The sequence below is a fragment of the Dasypus novemcinctus genome, unplaced genomic scaffold (assembly GCF_030445035.2).
Source record: "Dasypus novemcinctus isolate mDasNov1 unplaced genomic scaffold, mDasNov1.1.hap2 scaffold_259, whole genome shotgun sequence".
In the NCBI taxonomy this organism is placed as follows: domain Eukaryota; kingdom Metazoa; phylum Chordata; class Mammalia; order Cingulata; family Dasypodidae; genus Dasypus; species Dasypus novemcinctus.
The window spans coordinates 114,233-135,521 of NW_026688225.1; the positions used below are offsets into that span (position 1 = coordinate 114,233).

A 21,289-nucleotide genomic window follows, 5' to 3' on the forward strand; every position below is an offset into this window, starting at 1 on the left:
CAGCCCGGGACGTGTAGTTCGGCGGCGGGGGTGGGGGCGGCCGCGGCGCGGGAGGAGGCGTGGGGAGAGGCGACGGCCTCCGGTCGGGGGCTCTGAGTCCGGATGGGGCTTGGGGGGCTGCCTCTGGGGGTCCTGGGGGCGGGGGAGAGTCCCGGCGTCCGCGGAGGCGAGTGTGTGGGGGGGTGGGGGCTGGCCGACGTGGACTACATCTCCCATGAGTCCTCGCGGGGCGGTGGGAGAGCCCTCCCATCCGGGCGGCGCCGAGCATTGTGGGATTGAAAGAGTCTCAAGATGGACAACCGGGATGTTGCAGGTAACAGTCCCCGCCTCTGCCCCGGCGCCCGCTCGGGGCTCCGCGGCCTCGCGTCGCCTCCTCGCCCTCCCGCCGGGCCCGTCGCCGCGCGCCGGCCGCTCGTCCCCGCTCCTGGGCGGCCCGCGGCGGCGCCTGCCGCCTTCCTCGAGACCCCAGACCCCGGCGGCCCCGCCTGGCTGGCGGGGGGCGCCCCGCTCCCCGCCGAGGCCGCCGCCCCGGGGGCTTGCCCCGCGCCCGCGCTGCGGAACAGGGGGCCCCCGGGGCGGCCCCGAGCTCGCTCCCCGGAGCCCCGCGGCTCTCCTGCTGTCGCAGCTGCCGTCGGGTTGGCTTGGCTCCCGCCGCCTGGAAGAGCTGCCCCTCCGGGCGCCTCCTGCACCCCCTGGGCGCACGGCCCCGGGGCTCCTGGGTCCCGCTGTCTGCACAAGCCCAGGCTTTCCCCCGCTCCCCGTCCTGACGCCCAGACTAGGCTGCATGCGACACTTTTAGGGATGCTCTCCGTGCGCCGGGCGCTGGCAGTCCAGTGATGCCCAAAGCAGAGAGAGGGCCCGGCTCGGGGAAGTTAACTTTCTCCTGGGGTCGTCAGTCGATGCACGGATGCGCAAGTGGAAGGCAGCCATCGGGCGGAGGCTGCTGCTTCTGCGTGGCCCGCTGAGGCCTTTCCCCGTAGAAGAAACGTGAGACGAGGAGGCGCCAGCCGGTGGGGGAAAGGTCTGACAGGCGAACCCGGAGAGCAGAGTAGTAGAGGCGGGAGAACCACCAAGCGCAAAGGCCCTGGGGTAGGACGGGCTTGTCATTTTTTGAAGAGGATAAAGCGGGAATGAAGAAGGGAGTTGACGAAATGAGGAGGGGGTAGCAGGAGCCCCCTCGGGCAGGGCCTCGAGAGCCGGCTTTCAGAATGTGGCTCTTACTCCAAGATGCTCGGGGAAACCCTGCAGTTGTGTTTTCTGCCAACAAGGCCACCGTTCCGTTCTTAAGACACTGCTGTTCTCTCCTTCGAGCGTAGCACCAAACCACTTGCTCGTCTCCTTGCTCCCTCTACAGCCAGCAGCCAGAAGGAGCCTAGCGCTGAAAGTGCCGATTGGGGCGGGTGACTCCTCGGCTTGACACTCCCCCGTCACGCCCCACCTCTCTGCCCCCAGCGCCCCCTGCTCCCCGCAGCCCATCCACGCCAGGCGGGCCGCCTGCTGGTGCTGAGATGCCCCGGGCGTCCACCCACCTTGGGCTCTGGCACCTTCTCCTGGCACCCCTGCGCGGCCTTTGGTGAGGCCGTCCTGCCGTGCTCTGGTGCCAGCCTTACTGCCCCTTTTGCTGAGAGGCGCTCCCCTGTTCTTCCTTCCCATCTTCTTGCTTTGCAGCAGAGCCCTTTGTTATTCCGGGGGTATCAGTCAGCCAAAGGGGTGCTGATGCAAAAGACCAGAAATTGGTTGGTTTTTATAAAGGGTATTTATTTGGGGTAGGAGCTCACAGATACCAGGCCATAAAGCATACGTTACTTCTCTCAGGAAAGTCTGTTTGGAGCAGGATGGCTGCCGACGTCTGCGAGGGTTCAGGCTTTCTGGGTTCCTGCATTCCTGGGGCTGGCTTTTCTCTGGGTTCAAGGTTCCTCTCTTCCTGGGTCTGGATTCTCTTTCCTCTGTGAGGTGACTTCCCGGGGCTCCAGCTTAAGGCTTCAGCATCAAACTCCAACATCAGACACCCTCCACTCTGTCCTTTGCTTTTTATCTTGTGAGTCCCCACCCACCCTAATGACACGGCACAGTCAAAGGTCTAATCATAACTCAGTCATGCCTAGTAATAGATCGTTTTACAAACACAAATCAGCATCTTTTTTATTTATTTTTTATTCTTCCCGAGGTTGTCTGCTCTCTGTGTCCATTCGCTGTGTGTTCTTCCGTGTCCGCTTGTATTCTTGTCAGCGGCACTGGGAATCTGTGTCCCTTCTTGTTGCGTCATCTTGCTACATCAGTTCTCCGTGTGTGGGACACCACTCTTGTGCAGGCTGCCCTTTTTTTTTGCGCTGGGCGGCTCTCCTTGCGGGGCGCACTCCTCAAGCGTGGGGCTCCCCTACGCGGGGGCCACCCCTGCATGGCAGGGCACTCCTTGGTGCATCAGCACTGCGCATGGGCCAGCTCCGCACGGGTCAGGAGGCCCGGGATTTGAACCCTAGACCTCCCGTGTGGTAGGCGGACGCTCTATCCGTTGAGCCAAATCTGCTTCCCCAGTATCTGTTTTCGGGATTCATAACCTTATCAAACTGCGCCACCAGGTCTGGTCTCCCCACGGCAGGTCCCCGAGGACAGGAGCCGCTCCGCCCTCGCTGAGCCGGGGGTGCCACGCCGGTGGGACAGGGGACTCCGTCAGAAAGGCGGGGGCTGCCTGGCCTCGCGGGCCCCGGGGGCTGCCCGTGGAGCGGGGGCGGTTTCTGACATGCCTCTTCCCCCCTCCTCCCCCAGGGAAGGCCAACCGGTGGTTTGGGGTGGCGCCCCCCAAGTCCGGAAAGATGAACTTGAACATCCTCCACCAGGAAGAACTCATCGCCCAGAAGAAGCGGGAAATCGAAGCCAGGATGGAGCAGAAGGCCAGGCAGAGCCAGGCGACCAGCCCTCAGCCCCCGCACCCCGGCGAGTGAGTGCCCGGAGGGTGGCCGGGAGCAGGAGCTGCTCTCAGGGGCAGCGAGCAGGCACACGCCCCCAGCCGCCTTCGACGCGCGACCCGGCGCTCCCGCTCGGGTGGAAACGGGGGTGTGTGTGTGTGTGTGTATGTGTGTGTGTGTGTCTGTGGCCTGCAAGGAGGACCGCCTGCCACCCTGGCTGCGGCGGCTCCTGACCAAGAGCGGGCAGGGGGCAGAACGGGGGCCCCTGCCCTGACGGCACTTACGGCCCACGAGTCGCGGGGCCCAGGCCCACCCCGGGGGCTGTCAGAGGGCAAGGCGGAGCCGGCCAGTGGAAGAGGCTAGGGCCGGTGGGCCTGGAGGGGGGTGGGGAGTATCAAGGGCGCCGGAGGGTCCTGAGGTGATCGCGGCGACGAGATGCTGGAGTTTCAGGCTGGAGGTGGGCGAGCGGAGGGAGGCCCCGCTGTGCGCCACCTGCCGAGGGCGGGCTGTTGGTCCCAGCGACCGCCGCCTCCAAGACCCCGTGGCCTCTGCTCGAGCGCAGGGCGGCCCCTCCTGACGGCGGGAAGCCTGGGCTCAGGACGGGGAAACCGGGTGGCACGCGCCCCTGGGCTCCCGGAAGGGCTGGGGCCGACATGGGAAAGCCTCCTTCCGAGGGTCCCGGGGGCACAGCCGAGCCTGCCGGGCGGGAGGCCCGAAAGTGCCGAGCCACGGTATCTGGGGAAAAAGCTGTTTGCCCCATTTCATTTTATTTTATTTTTTTTTTAAGTTTTATTTTTTATTTATTTCTGTTCCCTCCCCCCCAGTTGTCTGCTCTCTGACCGCTCGCTGTATGTTTTTCTCTGACCGCTTCTATTCTTATCGGCGGCGCTGGGAATCTGTGTTTCTTTTTTCTGCGTCGTCTTGTTGCGTCAGCTCTCCGTGTGTGCGGCGCCATTCCTGGGCAGGCTGCGCTTTCTTTCGCGCTGGGCAGCTCTCCTTACGGGGCGCGCTCCTTGCACGTGGGGCTCCCCTACGTGGGGGACACCCCTGCGTGGCAAGGCACTCCTTGCGTGTATCAGCACTGCGCGTGGGCCAGCTGCACAAGCCAGGGAGGCCCCGGGGTTTGAACCGCAGACCTCCCATGTGGTAGGCGGGCGCCCTAACCACTGGGCCACGCCCGCGTCCCTGCCCGTTTCATGAAGCGAAGAGCAGGAGGTGGTGGGAGCCGAGGTGTGTGAGCGGGACTCACGCCCCCCAGGTTGGACGCTTCAGGCGGTCCGCGCAGGGTGCTTTGTATTGTACCTGCGTCACCGCAGTAAGAAAATCAAAGAGCTCTGCAGCTCCAGCAGCCCCCCTACCGAGAAAAACGCCCACGAGACGACGCGCGCACCCCGGGGAGGGCGACAATCCAGCCTCCAGCATCAACCCGGCACGACCGGCCAACGTCCAGATTTCAACAGCAATCACGGAGCAGAAGAGAGACGGCAAGAGGCGGCCCCGTCTAAGGCGCAAATCCCAAAAACAAAAATTTTAAGTTAGGGGAAAAGAGAAGAAAACAGATCAGGTTTTAGAAGGCAGGGCCGAAGAAATAGGAAACATTCGCCACCCAAGACAAACATTTCCTTCCCACCTCGGCCCTTCGTTCTGCTTAACGAGCCTGCGGTCCGTCTCGCATTTGCTATCCCCTTTGCTCTTTAAAAACCGCTTTGGGGCCACCGGACTCTTAAATCGTCCTTGCTCTTAAAATCGCACTTACGTCGTCCCCACGACGGTTCTAAAGCGTTCCTTCCCAATGCCGCGCACCTGCCACCTTTACCTGGTTCTAGAACAGCCTCGTCACCCCCGAGGGGCCCCCCGTCGCCCCTCGCCCCGCACCCCCAGCCCCTGGCAGCCCCCGCCCACTCCCCCACCTCTGGATTTGCCTGCTCCGGCCGTTTCCTGTAACTGGATGGGGCCTCTCGGGGCCGCCGCTTTCCCTGAGCGTCACGCAGGAGCGTGCGACGGAACGCGCGCCTTTTTACGGCCGGTGACCTCCCGTGGCGGGTGGACCCGTTCCGCCGATGGGCGCTTGGGTAGCTCCCGCCTCTTGAAGGCCGTGGGACATCAGTGTCCAACGTCCACTCGGGTCCCTGCTCTTGACTCTAACTCGAACGTGCCTGGACATGCGCGGGGCCCGACACAGTGGCCCTCGAACGTCGCGTTCTCGAGCGTCACATCTGACGCCGGCCGCCCGGCCCGCCCCGGGGACGTCGGGCATTTTCCCCGGCAGCGCGTCTCGCGGGGCCGCAGGCCGCCGGCCCTTTCTAGTTCCCTGGGCCGGGCTCCTGGGAGGATGAGGCCGCGTTTTCAAGGAGAGAGGCTGGACCGGGGCGCTCTGAGCACCTCCCATATGCCCAGCGCGTCGTGAGGGCGGGCCCTTGTGCCTCCTCGGAAGCCAGCGCGTCCCAGATCTCAGAGACGGGGAAGGGCGTGGAGTGACGGGAAGGGGACTGAAGGGGCGTCTGCGCGGCCGCCGGCCGCCGTGTTGTCTCGTTCCCGCTCGGGGGCGGGGGGTAAAGAAACGGCTGTCGTGCTGACGTCGCTGTGCTGAGCTGGGGAGACCCTGACGTCGCTGTGCTGAGCTGGGGAGACCCTTGACCGCCCCCCGCCGGGCACTGCACCTTCACCCCTGTAGCTCCATAACGAATCTCTACCTGCTTTTACAACAGGGAAGAAGTAAACTTGAAAGAAACATATTTAGGCCCCCTGGGTTTTTGTTGAAAGTAGGTTTTTAAAAGGTTTTTTCCTAAAGTCAAACCACGCTTCTCTTAAAAAACAGGCAAAAGAGGAGTAGAAGTGATAAAAAACCCGACTAAGCGTCTCGTAGCTCTCCCACAAAGAGACGCACGGGTGTTGCTCGAGGCGCGGGGGCCACGCCGCCACGTGGCTCGCACCGCGCACGTGAGCAGACACACGGCCCTGCCTGCGTCGAGAGCTGTCAGATCTCGGGCAGGGAGCCCGGCACACACGGGGCGGGGTCCGCGGGCAGGGGACCTGACACACACGGAGGTCCCAAGTGGGAGGCCAGGGCAGGGGGCTGCGGGCAGGCACAGCACCAGCCTCAGGTGTCCTGGGGGGCCTGTCCTGCACCAGGCACGGCCGGGAAGGGCACGGGACCCCAGCCGCCCGCCCCCCCCAGCCGCCCCCGCCCCCGGGCTCACGCCCGCCCTCTGTCTTGCGTCTAGCCTGGCCAACGCACACAACTCCTGCGCTTCCAACAAGTTCGCCAACGACGGCAGCTTCCTGCAGCAGTTCCTGAAGCTGCAGCAGGCGCAGGCCCCCGCAGGTGAGCCCCGGCCCCCGCCCCGCACCCCGAGACGCCGTCCAGCGGCTGCGCCCCACGGCCGGGGACGGGGCGCCGAGCGCAGGCCCCGGGGCCCACCTGCCCTTCCTCCCGCCGCAGACGCGCCCCCTGGCCCGGCCGGGCCCCCCCGCAGCGCGCCCACGCCCAGCGCCGGGAAGCGGCCCCTGCTGCTCGGCCGGCGGGCGGGCCTGGCCCCCAGCTGCCCCCCGGGCCAGCCCCGCAGCTACGCGCACGCCAAGCAGCTGCCCACGGCCAGCCGGCCCAGCGTCTTCCAGTCGCCCGAGGAGGACGAGGAGGACGACGACGAGACGTGGCTGGAGATCAAAGGTAGGGGGGCGGCGCCCGTGCCCCTGCCCCGGAGGCCGCGCCGCGCGCGGGTCCCCGGCCCCAGCGAGCCGCCGGGAGGGCCGATCGCGCACGCCGGGGGTCTTGGGCAGCTCGTCTGGAGCCAACGCGGTGGGGGGGGGGCAGCTGGCCTCCCGGTCGCGCTCGGACGAGCCCCGAGCGGCGAATGTGCTGCGCCACGGGGGCCTCGAGACCCCCGCCCGCCTCGCCCCGCGGCCGTGGAGGCCCGCACGCCCTCAGACACAGCAGCCGGCTCATTTGGGTGCTGCTGGGCGAGGCCCCAGGAGAGTCAGGCGCCCAGAGGCCCCGGGCACTCTCCGCGGTCGCCGCCGCCACCGCGCTCCGGAGTCCGCGCCACGAGGGCGGCAGGGCCGTGGGAGGAGCGGGCGCCCGGGCACGGCGGGCCGCGAGGAGCGCCACCGCGAGTCCTCGAGAGAGGCACCGACGGCCCCGTGGCCGGCGGCGCGTCCCCAGGCAGGGCTCCCTGGCGCCGGGGGGCGACACAGCCTGTGCTTCGGCTCCAGCACCCGGCGGTGGTCACGAGTCACCCCCGCTCGCTAAGGAAACCGGGACCGGGAAGCGTGGGCGGCTCTGGGGCTGGCAGAGCGTCGGGGACGAGTCCAGAAGCCCTGGTCGCGGCAGAGAGGCGGGGGACGGGTGGCCCCGGGAGAGCCCGTGAGGGTACCTAAAAAAGCACAAAAGCCCGTCGGCCCGGAGGGAGGCGAGGGACCCGGATTGTCACCCCGATCCCAGCCCGTTAAAAAACAAGACGCGAGGCGTCAAGGGAGGAGAACACAACCTCACGGGGAAGCCCCCGCGCGGGCCGCCTCTCACCTGCCCTCCCTGTCCTTGTGGCCCCCAGAGGGACTCGGCGGTTGGCTGTGGGGTGAGTGGCTGGAGGCCGGTACTGACGCCCCCTTAAAGTTTCGCCCCCAGAGGGAGCCGAGACGCGGGCGGCCATCCAGAAGCTGGCCCGCTTTGTGGCGGAAGGCGGCCCCGAGCTGGAGAAAGTCGCCCTGGAAGACTGCAAGGAGAACCCCGCCTTCTCGTGAGCGCCCCCCGCGCGCCGCCCGCCCCCTCCTCCCGGCCTCGCGGCCCCTGCGGACACCCGGCCGCGCCCGCCGCCCCCCGCCGGCCCTCCGTGCCGCGGCGCTGCCTCCCCTCGCTGTTTGCCCCTCGCCGCCCTCGGGCCCGCCCACGCCGTAGCGTCGGGGTCCCACGCCTTTCTGTGGCCGCCGTCCCGCCGTGTGGCCGGGGGTCGCCGGTGTGCGGATGCCAGCCTGGCCCCCGCCTCTGGTCCTCTCGAGAGAAGCGCAAAGCCCCCGAGGCGCCCGACTTCCCGGCTCACCCCCCACGGGGCACCTCTGCCGACGCCCACGACGCCCGGCCCCCCCAAGCGCGGCCGCCTCTGCGGCGTGACATGGCCGCCCGCGGCGTCGGCCCGCGTCTTCCCGGTGGCCCGCCCTGTGTCCTCCCCGCGCAGCCTCCCTCGTTTCCCCCCGGGCAGGGGCTCGCGGGGCCCTCCCGGGGTAGGCGGGGCCCGCCGGGGCTAGCGCTCGCTCCCGGGCGCCAGGCGCACTTCCAGCGCTTCCCGACGGCGCCCGCGCGGTACGAGGCTAGACCTCAGGTCCCGGCCGGGCTGCTCGGCCCGCGCCTCCCGTGCCGCTCCGTGCCGCGGCGCTCATCCCGCCCCTCTGGCTTCTCCCAGGTTCTTACACGAGAAGAACAGCAGGGAGTACCTCTACTACCGGAAGAGGGTGGCCGAGCTGAGGCGGGAGGCGCAGAAGGCGCAGGCTGCGCCCCCGAAAGGTAGGCGGGGGGGTGGGAGGGGGCCCGGGGACGGAGAAGCCGCGCCCAGGTGCGCCGGGCCCTGGAGGCGCTGCGGCTGGAGGCCGAGGCCCGCGCCCCCCGACGGCCGGCCCCGTGCCGGCAAGGGGCGCTCCTGAGCAGGGCCGGGGTGCCGCGCGTGGCACCCGGGGGCGTGTGCAGGCGGCCGCAGGCGTCGCCGGGCAGCGGGAAGGAGCACACGCCCGCCGTGCCGGCCACGGGGACAGCGCCGGGCCCGACGCCAGTGCCGGGGGGCAGGCCGGGCGGCGGCAGGGGCGGCGGCTGCACGGGAGGCGGGCCCTCGGCCCCGAGGGGGGCGCGGGCGGGCGGCGCGGTGCCCCGGCGCGCGATCCCCGCCGTAACCCGCCCGCCCTCTGCCTCTCTCTCTGCCCGTTCCTGAGTAAGGCCGGTGCGGCGCGGGGCCGTGGTGGACGGGGCTGTGGGGCGTGCTGCGCAGGGCCCCGCACTGACAGCCCGCTTAAAGTTTCACCCCCAGAGGACCCAGCGGCCCGGACCCTCGCCGAAAAGCTGGCCCGGTTCATAGCGGACGGGGGGCCCGAGGTGGAGGCCATCGCCCTCCAGAACAACCGGGAGAACCAGGCGTTCAGGTGAGGGCGGGCGGGCGCAAGGCTGTCGTGTGACCGGTGACCTGCGCGCCCCCCGGCAGGCCCGGCCGGAGGCGCCGTGAGCGAGAGCACGTGTGGGCCCAAGGCGCCGCGGCCGCAGAGACGGCTGAGGCTGACCCAGAGGCTCGGGGAGAGCGGAGCGAGCCGGGCGCGTCCGCTGGCCGCCAGCAGCAGGCGTCGGGGGCGGCCCAAAGCGGAACCGGGGTCCCAGGCAGGGCGGCGGCGGGCGGGGCCGAGTGGGGAGGGACGCAGGGACCGTGGGCCGAGGGTTCCCGGCTGCGGCTGCGGCGGCCGGGCGGCGGGTGGGACGGTGGGCGGGCGCGGGGGGCGGGCTGCCGTCTGTCCACACGTCCCTACCGCGCGTACCTGGGGGCAGGGGTCCCGGGGGAGCGGGCGGCCCTGGCCCTGGCGCGGGTCCCTGAAAACTGCTTTCCCGTCGCTCGTCACCAACGGGCGCCGACTGCAGGTGCCAAGCCGGCGAGGCCGGACCTGCGCCCCCGCGCAGAGGTCAGAGGCCGCCGCCTGGCCGACTCCCCGCTCCGCCATGGCCTGGCCGAACAGGGGGACGTGTGTGGGGCCGGGGCAGGGGCAGGGGCGGCCGGCAGGTCCTGGGGCTGCTGGGGGCGCGCGCGGGGCCGCCACCCCAGGCCTGGCCCCGGGCCCCTTCCCTGTCCCCCGGGGCAGGTCCAGCAGAGCGGCCGCTCGTCTCCGTGCGCGTGGTCAGGCGTGTGGCGGCCCGGCCGCTCCCGGGCCCCGCACACCCCACGGGCGGCACGTCCTGGGACGCCGCGTGTCTGCGGGGAGCCGGGAGCCCCTTCCCCCGGAGGCCGCCCCGAGATGGGCTGGCGCACCCCGGCCCCTGCAGCAGACCCTGAGCGCGGCGCGGGAGGCCCGGCCCCCAGGAGCGCCGACGCGCTGCCGGGCGGCACGGAGGGCAGGGCCCGCTCGGGGCGCCGTCGGAGGAAGGGCCCCTGCTTGGGGAGCCCCCGCCCGGCGGGCGGCTGTGGAATCGCCCCGAGCCCCCTCCTCATCCGCGAGGGGCCACCCAGATCAGGCCCTGCCGCCGCCCCACGGCCCCCTGCCCCCCGCCCTGCTCCCGCCCGGGCGGCAGCCGCTGAGCCAGGAGGACCCCGTCGGGGCCGTCACCACGCGGCGGCCCCCGCTTCCCGCCGGCCGCACCGCCCCCGCCCCGCCCGCGCCGTCGGCTCAGCTTCCCAGCGACGGGCCTCCTCGCGGGCACACGCCCGCATCCCGTCGCGGCCCCGGTCGGGGGTAGTCGCGTCGTCCCTTTCCCGCCGAGCGGACGGCGTTCTTCGTGTCATCTCAGTGCCCGCCTCTCCTGCACCACGGGACTCGCAGGCATCCTGTCCCGCTCCGCAGGCTGCGTCCCGTCTCCCGCGACGTCCTCGGCGCGTGGAGGCTTTCTATTAAAATCGCATCCGGTGCTTTGCGTTTGTGCCTCTGACAGCAAATCTAAGAAGCCGCTGCCCGGCCCCAGGTCACAGGGACCCTGAGCCTTTCTCTGGAGATCCAGGGTCTCTGCTCGGGCCTTTGGCCCATCTGGGGCTAAGGTTCCCACCGGAGCCAGGCAGGGCCCAGCCTCGTTCCTTTGCACGTGAAGGACCTGGTGGGATGTCCAGTTGTCCCACCTCCTTCCTCTTGGTCTTTATTTACGTTTCGTTTATTATTTTTGTCCCCGCTCCCCGAGATGGCCACTTCATCTGTCAGCTCGTCGTCTTCGGGAGGCACTGGGAACTGATCCGGGCCCTCTCCTGTGGGAGGCCAGGGCCATCTGCTTCAGCCACTTTAGTTCCTGCAGGTTGCAGCGTCTGCTCGTGGCGTCTGCTTATCTTCAGGAGGCACCGGGAGCTGAACCCGGGACCTCCCGTGTGGGAGGCAGGCCCCCAACTGCCTGAGCCGCCTCCAGTCCTGCTGTTCACTTTTCTTTTTCCTTTCTAAATTTATTTATCTCCCTTTCCCTGTTACCTGCTCTTTGTCTATTCGCTGTGTGTTCTTCTGCGTCCACTTGCATTCTCAGCAGCATGGGAACCTGTGTTTCTCTTTGTTGCGTCATCTTGCTGTCAGTTCTCTGTGTGCGGTGCCATTCCTGGGCAGGCTGCACTTTCTTTTGCGCTGGGCGGCTCTCCTTGTGGGGTGCACTCCTTGCGCGTGGGGCTCCCCTACGCGGGGACACCCCTGCGTGGCAGGGCACTCCTTGCACGCATCAGTGCTGCACGTGGGCCAGCTCCACACGGGTCAGGAGGCCCGGGGTTTGAACCGCGGACCTCCCGTGTGGTAGACGGGCGCCCTATCAGTTGAGCCACACCCGCTCTCCCCTTCATTTGTAAACGTGGCCTCTCGGGGGTTTATCAGAGGCCCACGTGCTGCTCTCACAGCCGAGGACCAGGGGTGGTGCTTCCGCCTGCCCGTCCCCCCAGGGTCCCCGACCCCACCGGTGCACTCCCCCTCCCCTCTGCACGGGCTCCCTCTGTCTCTCTTTTGAGGCAGAGTTCCAGGCGCCTGGCCCCTCCCGGGCGGACTCCCCCAGCTCAGGAGGGCCCTCAGTCCCCGGGAAGCAGTGCGGGTGTGCCCGAGGGCGCGTGGGATCGGTCCAGGTCCCCCGTCCCAGGTCCCTGGCCCACAGGGAGGCGGTGCTTCCTGCCGCGAGGCACCGGCCTGGCAGGTGCCCGCCAACGGGCGTGCGGGCGCCACGCCCCGGGGTCTGCCCTCGCGCGGCGGCCGTGTCTTGCCGCATCACGTGTTGGAGCGCCCGGGTTCCTTCCGGCACTTCCCAGGGGGAGGCCCCCGCGTGGGGCGGGGGGTGGAGCGGCCCCACCCCACGGAGACGGGGGGACCCAGGCCGCGCTCCCCACGCTCGGGCTGCCGGAGCGGGCGACCCCGGCGCCCGGGGGCAGAGCGGCGGGCCGGGTGGGGGGGCGCGGGGCGGCTGACGGCACCCTCCCTCCGCAGCTTTCTGTACGAGCCCGACAGCCCCGGCTACAAGTACTACTGCCAGAAGCTGGAGGAGTTCCGCAGGGCGAGGGCCGGCCCCGCGCGCGCCCCCCCCGGCGCCCGCGTCCCCCGCCGCCACTGCCCCGCCCGAGGCCCTGCCGGCGCCCGCGCCCCCCGCCGCCTGCCCCGCCGCCCCCGCACAGCCGCCGGCCACCCCCGCCACCGTGAAGCGCAAGCGCAAGAGCCGGTGGGGGCCCGAGGGCGACAAGGTTGAGCTGCCGCCCGCCGAGCTGGCGCAGAGGGACGCCGACGCCTCGCCCTCGCCGCTCTCAGGTGCCCGCCCGCCCGCGCCCCCGCGCCCCGGCTTCCAGGGGGGCGATGCCCTTCCCAGCCTTCTCGGTGTGATCCCCGGCTAAGTCAGGGCGACCCCAGCCTCCTAGGGGTGTCACCCCCCCAGCCTCGTCAGGGGTGGCCCCCAGCCCCCCAGAAAGCCAGGCTCTGTCCCCTCCCGTCCCGAGCCTGCAGGTTCCCGCACAGGGGGCCGGCGCCCACCCCTCGCCATCCCGGGGCCACCGGCTGTTTCCCTTTCTCACCCCTGCACTGTCAAGTGTTTCCAGGGGACCACAACAGGTCCCGGGACCCCCAAGAATCTCCCGGGCCCTGCTGGCCGCTCTGGGGTCTTCGGACCCCGGCCAGGCAGGGTTGCCGCTGCAGGCGTAGAGGGGGGGCCGCCCCGGGGCTCCCACCCAGCACAGGCGCCTGCAGGGCGAGAGTGGGCCGGACCGGTCAGTCCTTGAGGGGTGAGGCCGGGGCGGGGAGGACAGCTCAGCGGGCCTGCCCCTGGGAGGAGAGGTCAGACCCCCGCCCGCCGCGTCGCCACAGCGCCCTGGGGAGGCGCCCGCAGCCGGGGACGGGGCGTCCTGGGCACAGGGTCCCCCGAGGCGCCCCCGCCGGCGCTGCCAACCCCGTCTCCCCCTGCAGTCCAGGACCTGAAGGGGCTGGGCTACGAGAAGGGCAAGCCGGTGGGCCTGGTGGGCGTCACCGAGCTGTCGGACGCCCAGAAGAAGCAGCTCAAGGAGCAGCAGGAGGTGGGCCGGGCCAGGGGAGGCGGCACGGCTCCCCGCATCCCCCCCGCGTCCCCCCGCGTCCCCTGGGCGCTCACGCCGCCGCCCGCCGCCCGCAGATGCAGCAGATGTACGACATGATCATGCAGCACAAGCGGGCGGTGCAGGACATGCAGCTGCTGTGGGAGCGCGCGCTGACGCAGCACCAGCACGGCTACGACAGCGACGAGGAGGTGGACAGCGAGCTGGGCACCTGGGAGCACCAGCTGCGGCGCATGGAGATGGACAAGACGCGGGGTGCGCGGGGCCCGGGGGCAGGGGGGCGGGGGGTACGGTTGGGGCTGCCGCGGTGCATGGAGATGGACAAGACGCGGGGTGCGCAGGCGCGGGGCCCGGGGGCAGGGGGGGCGGGGGGGACGGGGGGGGCCGCCGCGGCCGCCCTCACCGCCCGCCTCCCCGCGCAGAGTGGGCTGAGCAGCTGACCAAGATGGGCCGCGGCAAGCACTTCATCGGCGACTTCCTGCCGCCCGACGAGCTCGAGAAGTTCATGGAGACCTTCAAGGCCCTCAAGGTGAGGCCGCGGCAGAGCGCCCTCCGGAACGCGGGGTCCCCGGGCCCGGGCCGGCCAGCTCGGCTCGGCTCTGTCCCTCGGCGGTCGAGGCCCGCGGGACCTGCCGCCCTGCGCTCTCTTCGCCTTGGCCGCCTGGGAGCTCGGCACAGAGAGGCAACCCCGGTCCCTTCCAGAAGCACCTGTCCTGGTGGGCGGGAGGCGCGGGGGACGGGGGGATCCCCGAGGCACCCGGGGTGGCGTAGCCTGAGGCCCGCCCGCCTGCCCCCCGCAGGAGGGCCGCGAGCCCGACTACTCGGAGTACAAGGAGTTCAAGCTGACGGTGGAGAACATCGGCTACCAGATGCTGATGAAGATGGGCTGGAAGGAGGGCGACGGGCTGGGCGCCGAGGGCCAGGGCATCCGCGCGCCTGTGAGCAAGTGAGCGCCCCGCGCCCCGCGGCCCTGCCCTGCCCCCGCCCCCCGCCGCGGCCCTGCCCTGCCCCGGGCCCCCCCCCCCGGGGTCCCCACTGCCCCGGGCGGCCCCCCGCGCGCCCCCCGCTCACCGCCCGCCGCCCGCAGGGGCACCACCGCTGTAGACGGCGCGGGCTTCGGCATCGACCGGCCGGCCGAGCTCTCCAAGGAGGACGACGAGTACGAGGCCTTCCGCAAGCGCATGATGCTGGCCTACCGCTTCCGGCCCAACCCCCTGGTGCGCCCTCCCCCCGCCCCGCCCCGCCGCCCCCCCATGCCCCCCCATGCCCACCCCCCCACCCCCCGCCCCCCACTCAGGTCATGCCCACCTGCCTGACCCTGCCCGTGAGCAATGCCTGGTCGTCGTGCCCGCTGTGATGCCCCGCTTCCCACCCTGGCACCCCACTTCCCGCCCCCCACGCCCCCCTCAGCCCCGCTCCGCGGCCCCGCCCCTTCGCCCCAGGCCCCGCCCCTTTGCCCCAGGCCCTGACCATGGCCACGCCATGTCCTGTCTCAGCCCCTGTGGCCACGCCCCTCCAGCGCCCAGGCCCTGCCCTCCCCGTTGCCCCGCCCAGCCTCGCACCCCCTTAGCCCCGCTCCGCGGCCCCGCCCCCTTGCCGCCATGCCCGTTCGTGGCCACGCCCCTTTCCCTGTGGCCACGCCCTTTCAGCGCCACCAGGCCCTGCCCTCCCCCGTTGCCCCGCCCCTTGCCGCCATGCCTGTTTGTGGCCACGCCCCTTTCCCTGTGGCCACGCCCCTCCAGCGCCCAGGCCCTGCCCTCCCCCGTTGCCCCGCCCCTTGCCGCCCTGCCCGTTTGTGGCCACGCCCCTCCAGCGCCGCCAGGCCCTGCCCTCCCCATTGCCCCGCCCCTTGCCGCCATGCCCGTTCGTGGTCACGCCCCTTTCCCTGTGGCCACGCCCCTTTCCCTGTGGCCACGCCCCTCCAGCGCCCCAGGCCCTGCCCTCCCCGTTGCCCCGCCTCACGCCCCGCCCCTCTCTCCCGCAGAACAACCCCCGGCGGCCGTACTACTGAGCGCCGGGAGCAGCGCGGGACCCCGGGGACCCCCGGGCCGGGCCCCGGCACCGCCCCCGCCCGCACCGTCCGCGTGTCGCCGCGCATTAAAGCCCCGGGCCGCCACAGCGCCGCGCCGCCTCTTTCTCCGCCGGGGGTCTCGGCCCCGCACGCCCCCCACCCCGGGTTTCCTGGGCGGCGGGGGACGACACGGAGCGCCCCGGGCAGGGCGCGCGGCGCAGCCGCCCCTGGGGACGCCCGCGGGGAGAGCTGCGGGGGAAAGAGCCGCCCTGGCCCCCGGAGGGCTGCCTGGAGGCGGAGGCCGGCCTCCCCGCGCCGTGCAGCCGCTTCGCGCAGGACCCCCGGCGCCTGTGACGCGAGGGCCGGCGGGCGGGGCCTGCGCGGGAGCCGTGCACCCGGAAACGGGCGCCGAGGCGGAGGAGGGCCGCGGGGAGGAGGCGGGGCCTTGACCCCGGGCGCCCCCTGCCCAGCCCCCGTCTTGGAGCTCCGTCCGGAGCGGGCTGGACTTTCCCCCGGGTGCGGGGTGGGCCGGAAGGGGCGGTGCTGAAAGCCAAGGGCGCGGCGGGACACCTCCGGAGGGCGGCCTGGAGGAGGAGCCGCAGGGCCGCCTCTGCGGGGAGCCGGCGTTTCTTGCCAGAAAGAAATCAGGAATGGGAGTTTTGTGGGGCGAGGGTCCTGGCGGGGACGCCCCTTCCCACGCGTGGGACAGGCCCGTCCCCAGCCGGGGATGGGAGGGTTCCGGGGAGGGCGCCGGAGTCGCCACCCGCCCAGCCGGGCGCGAAGCAGGGGGCCACCGAGACCGCGGGCTCTCACGGCTGCTCCTGGGACACCCGCCCCCGGCTCTGGGAACGGGCCCGGGCCCCTCTCCAGCCGCGGCGCCCCGCGGGCCAGCCCTGCCTGTCCCCCCCCACACCCCACACCCCGCGGCCCCGAGCCCACCCCGATGGACGCCCCCATAAAACGGACCAACGAGCAGAAAACCGCCGTGAGCATCGAATCGTGGACTCATTTTCGGCGCCACGCCGAGACCGGGGCCACCCGCGGGGACAGCCAAAGGCAGCCGGCGGGACCGGTCGGGGGCCGCGGGCCCTCCTGGGGACTCCAGCCTCGGAGCCCGAGCGCCCCGCGCGCCGCCGTCTCGCCCCGGGTAGATGGGGAAACTGAGGCTCGGGCGCGCGCACCGCCGTCTCGCCCCGGGTAGATGGGGAAACAGGCTCGGGCGCGCGCACCGCCCCGGCCGCGGGGTGGGCCAGGCCGCGGCGGGGCGGGGCCGGGGGCGACCTTTGCGCGGGGCGGGCCCGGCGTGCCCGCGCCCCCCGCCCCGCGCTCCCGGAGGCCGAGCGGGCCGGCGCCGCGCCATGGAGCTCCCGCCGCTGGCCGGCGGCGTCGCGGCGCTGTCGCTGTGCGCGCTGCCCCTGTCCTACGCGCTCAACCTCGTCGCGGCGCTCTCGCAGTGCGTGCGGGCGGGGGCGGGCCGGGCGCGGGGCGAAGAGGGCCCCCCAAAGCCGCTGGAGCCCGCTCCGCTGCTCCCGCCGGCCGGCGTGGGGAGGGGTCGGTGCTCCCCAGGGGCAGCGCGGCGGGGTCCCCGGGGCCCTCCCCAGCGGGGCGCCAAGCACCGGCTCCGCAATCGCGGGGAGTCCCCTCGTCCCCACCTCCAGGCCGGGCCCCCCACGCGCGCCCCCGCCGCCACCTCCCAACGTCTTCCCCAGACCCCGCCACGGGGGTCCAGCCACCGCGGGTCCCCTGGCCCCCCAGCCCACCCCCAGCGCCGGGCGGGAAGATCCCTGATCCTGGAGCTGGCCTCCCCGGGTGCCGATCGCTGGCTCCACCCCAGCTCCTGGGTCAGCCAGGTGGCCACTGGGAACCTCATTCTCATCCTCTGCGTGATGGGAGATAATTGCGGATCTGCCGCGGGGCCGGGGTTAGGAACAGAGCGCTGAGCCTGGCAGGTCTCCGATGACCGCTGGTCGCCGGGCCGGCGTGGCCGGGATCGGGACCCCAGGGGGCGCAGGGGCCTGGCGAGAAGGGCTGGAGGTGGCCTGTCCCCTCCGGGCCTCAGTTTACCCACCCTTGCTGGGGGCTGCCCAGCTCCTCGGCTCCTTGCCTTATCTAGACAGGACTGGGGTGGAGTTGGCGGGGGAGCCTGGACTTTCCCCGGGAGGAGCTGGGAGCCCCAGGGAGTGAGGTCCACGGAGGCAAGGCGTGGTGGCACGGCGGCGAGTGACCCGAGGACCCGCAGTGGGCAGGGGTCGCCGACGCCTCCCGCGTGCTGACCCACGCTGGGGACGTGTCCTTCTGGGGAGCCAGGGAGGGCTTCCTGGAGGAGGGGCACTGTGGGTGGGCCACGTAGGATGAGTAGGAGTTTGCAGAATGGCAAAGAGGCTCCCACAAAGGACAGACACGGGGCGTGGAAAAGAGGACGGGCGCTTCAGTGGCGTGGCGGGGAGCCTCCCGGGGACTGTCCCTGCCCCCCTGACACGCGCCCTCCGCGCAGCCCCCTGGGGGTAGCGATCACGAGCGCCCTGATCCTGGCGCTGTTCCTTGGGGCCGCCTACCACTCGGCCCGCAGCGAGATCACCTACGACCCGCTCTACGCCGGTGAGTCGGGGCGCCTCCCGGAAACGGGGGGGCTGTGGGGCCAGGCCTGTACCCCAAGATTCCTCCCATCCGACTTGGGAACTGAGGAGCCTCCCCTGTTAGTCTACAGCCTGGAGGGGCCTCTGCCCTCAGGCTGGGAGCCCCTCGAAGGGCTTCCTCCATTAGACTCCGCCTTCAGACTCTGAGAGCCGGGACTGTGTCTCCCCCACCAGACTAGGCCCGGGTGCCCCGGGATCTTTTGCGCTCAGACACGGGACTGCCCCGCCCCCTCTTAAGTCTGGGGACCCCCAGGGGCAGCCCCGGGGCTCCCCGAGGGCCGGGCCGCCTCCATCAGACGCGCGGGAGGAGGCAGGCCCTGCGCCCAGCGCCCCGCGCCCCTCCCGCAGTGTTCGCGCTCCTCGCCTGCGCGTCCGTCGTGGACCTGGGCATCGCCCTCCAGGAGGACGGCCACGTGGGCGGCTTCCTGGACCTCTCCGGCCAGGAGGTGCGTGGGGGGGGGTAGCATCCCGGGGGGGCCCCCCACATCCCCCCCCCGCGCCCGCCTGAGCCCCCCGCGCCCCGCAGGGCGAGCCGTACCTGCGCACCGCGCACGGCGTCCTCATCTGCTACTGGGACGGCAGCGTCCACTACCTGCTCTACCTGGCCATGGCCGGCGCCATCCGCCACAGGTGCGGGGACCCCGGGGGCCCCTCCTCCAGAAGGCTCCGCCGCTCCCCGCCCGCGTGGGAAGGGCCCGGGGTCCCCGGGGGGGGGTCCCCCGCCGGTCACCACCCGTCCCCCCGCGCAGGAAGCCGTACCGGAACCTCGGGCTCTACTGGCTCGGCTCCTTGGCCATGAGCGTCCTCGTGTTCCTCCTGGGCAACGTCCTCGGTACGCCCCCGCCCGCCGCGCCGTCCCCCCTCGGCCCCCCGGGTCCCCTTGGGGCGTGGGGCCACTCGGATCCCCCTTCCGCAGCCCGCCAGTCTGCCCCGAAGCCGGTGGCACAGGCGGGTATTCGGAGGGTGGCATCCTGCGGGGAGGGGAGCTGCGAGGTAAACTGAGGCAGCCCCGGCCGAGGAGCACGGCTTTATCTTGCGGGCACCGGGGAGCCACGGAGGGGCTTGGAGCCCGGCCCGGGACGGCGTTTGGGGGGCGCCCCGGTGACCCGCGTGTCCCTCCCCGCGGCAGGCAAGTACAGCTCGGAGATGCGGCCCGCGCTCCTGCTCGCCGCGCCCTGCGCGCTGCTGCCCGGCTGGGCCGGCGCCAGGGTCTCCACGCAGCCCCGCGCGCCGCGCCCCTGCGCCCCCGACGCGGTGAGCGCCCCGGCCCCGCGGTGGCCCCGGGGAGGTGGCGGGGGGGGGGGGGGGGCCCTGCCGGACACCGGGCCGCTGTCGCCGGCGCAGGTGCGCGAGGAGCAGCGCAAGGGGCTGCTGCGGCGGCCTGCCGACCTGGCCCTGCTCGCCTACCTGGCGCTCGCCGCGCTCTTCACGCTCTTCCGGGGCCTGGTGAGTCCGCCCCGGGAAGTCCTTCCTCTAGTCTGACCTGAGTACCCACAACCCAGACGAGGAGAACCCGGGGGGGTGGGGGGGACCGTGCGAGGTGCTGGTCGGGGGTGAGCGGCCGCCACTCTGCCCGCGCAGGTCGTGCTCGACTGCCCCACGGACGCCTGCTTCGTCTACGTCTACCGCTACGAGCCCTACCTGCGCGACCCCGTCGGCTACCCGAAGGTGCAGGTGAGGCGGCCGCCGGCCCGCCCGGGAACGCGCGTCGGCGCAGGACTGGGGGGGCTGGGGGGCCCCCGAAGCGCTCACACGGCCTTCAGGCACGGCTGGATCCAGGAGCTCCGTCTCCGCGCTCGCCCCCCCCTCCGAGGCCGGCTGCTCCCCGCTTCCTCTCTGGCCGCCCCGCTTCCGCTCTGGCCGGAGGGTCTCAGTGGGCCAAGGCCAGCGCCGAGCGAGTGGGAGACGGAGGGGGCCCCCGAGGGAAACTGGGGAAGGGGGGGGGGAGCCGCCGGGCGGGGGCTCAGGCGTGTCCCCCCAGATGCTGGTGTACCTGTTCTACGCGCTGCCCTTCTTCGGCCTGGCGGCCTACGCCCTCGTCGTGCCCGGCTGCTCCTGGCTGCCCGACTGGGCCCTGGTGTTTGCCGGCGCCATAGGCCAGGTGAGGCGCCCCGGGGAGGGGGGGGCGTGGCTTATGCCGATGCCTCACCTGGTGGGAAAGGGACGCGGGGCTGAGAGACCACCAGAGCAGGAAGGCCTGGTACGGGGAGGGAGCAAAGGCGCTGGGCTTTGCAGTAGGCGTAGGAGTTCGCCAGGCAAGAAGGCGCATTCCAGGAGCTGGAAAAGCACCCAGGAGGGCAGGGACCCAGCAGCCGGGGACAGGGGCGAGAGGAAGCGGAGGTGGAGGGCAGCGGGGAGCCGTGGAGGTGCTTGAGCGGAGGAGAGCCACGTCCGCGCTGGGGGGCCTGTGTCTGGGTTCCCAGTGGCGCCAAAGCAAGAGGATCGGGGTGGACGGGGGTCCCCGCTGGGTGCCTCGCCCCCACCCCCGGCCCTGACGCCCCCCGCGCCCCCGCAGGCGCAGTTCGCCCACACGGGCGCCTCCGCGCACCGGCGCACGCCCTTCACGTACCGCGCGCCCGACGACGCCGGCGCCTGCGTCCTGGCCTGCAACGCGCTCTACGCGCTCGGGCCGCACCTGCTGGCGCTGCGCTGCCTCTGGCGCCCCGCCTTCTTCCTGCGCGCGCCCCCCACGGCCCCCAAGAAGCACCAGTGACTCCAGGGACCCCCCCCGGGCCCGGCACCCTGGGCTGCTCCCTTAGGGCATCTGCGGGGGTCTCGGGGGCCACGTGTCCAGAGGGGGGGCGTCTCCCCGGACCCCGCAGGGCCCACCCCGCACTGCCATCGTGGAGGGCTGAGCTGGAGGCCGGCCCCGGCGACCTGAAAACGGGGAGCCCTGCCAGCGCGGTGGTGTCATCTCCGGCTCCGTCAATAAAGCGTGACAAAGAGCGCGATGCCATTGTTTTCTCTTTTTAAGATTTATTTACTTATTTCTCCCTCCGCCCGCCTCGTTGTTTGCGCTCGCGTCTCCTCTCCTCTCGTATCTGTTAGTTGTGCACGGTCTGTGTCTGCTCGTTGTTTTTAGGAGGCACCAGGAACTGAATCTGGGACCTCCCGAGTGGTAGGTGGGCATCCAACTGCTCGAGCCTCATGCGCTCCCTGCTTGTTGTTCTCTCCTCATTGTATTTCCTCGTTGTATCTCCTGGTTGCCTCAGATCACTGTTCTGCTTGTCTTCTTTAGGAGGCACCGGGAACCGAATCCAGGACCTCCTGTGCAGTAGGCAGGCATCCAACCGCTCAAGGCGCATCCACTCTCTGCTTCTTGTTCTCACTGTATTTCCTCATTGCGTCTTTTTGTCGCATCTGCTCTCTGTGCCAGCCTGTCACGTCAGCTTGCTGTCTTGCTTGTTTTCCTTAGGAGGAACCGGGAATCGAACCCGGGACCGCCGTGTGGTAGGCGGGTACCCAACTGCTCAAGCCATTTCCCTGGGGCGCCGTTATCAAGCACCTACTTTATTCCGTGTCTGGAGTCAATCTCAT

General features: G+C 71.4%; 2 protein-coding genes across 2 annotated transcripts; both read left to right on the plus strand.

Annotated features, from left to right (window-relative positions):
- Positions 1-257: 257 nt before the first annotated feature.
- Positions 258-15,223, plus strand: SUGP1 (SURP and G-patch domain containing 1). Its single transcript, XM_058292724.2, is given in 15 exon segments — positions 258-313; positions 2,767-2,938; positions 6,131-6,231; positions 6,349-6,576; positions 7,519-7,642; positions 8,303-8,403; positions 8,906-9,029; positions 12,018-12,123; positions 12,125-12,332; positions 12,981-13,087; positions 13,183-13,360; positions 13,528-13,634; positions 13,906-14,051; positions 14,193-14,322; positions 15,090-15,223. Coding segments are annotated over 15 exon segments (1,881 nt in total). The 5' UTR covers positions 258-291; the 3' UTR covers positions 15,117-15,223.
- A 1,202-nt stretch (positions 15,224-16,425) lies between these two features.
- TM6SF2 (transmembrane 6 superfamily member 2) lies at positions 16,426-20,703 on the plus strand. Its single transcript, XM_058292726.2, has 10 exons — positions 16,426-16,569; positions 17,611-17,714; positions 18,101-18,198; positions 18,279-18,382; positions 18,502-18,584; positions 18,882-19,006; positions 19,097-19,198; positions 19,334-19,426; positions 19,734-19,853; positions 20,268-20,703. Exons 1-10 carry the CDS (start codon positions 16,475-16,477, stop codon positions 20,463-20,465), a joined length of 1,122 nt encoding a protein of 373 aa, XP_058148709.1. The 5' UTR covers positions 16,426-16,474; the 3' UTR covers positions 20,466-20,703.
- The last annotated feature ends 586 nt before the right edge of the window (positions 20,704-21,289 follow it).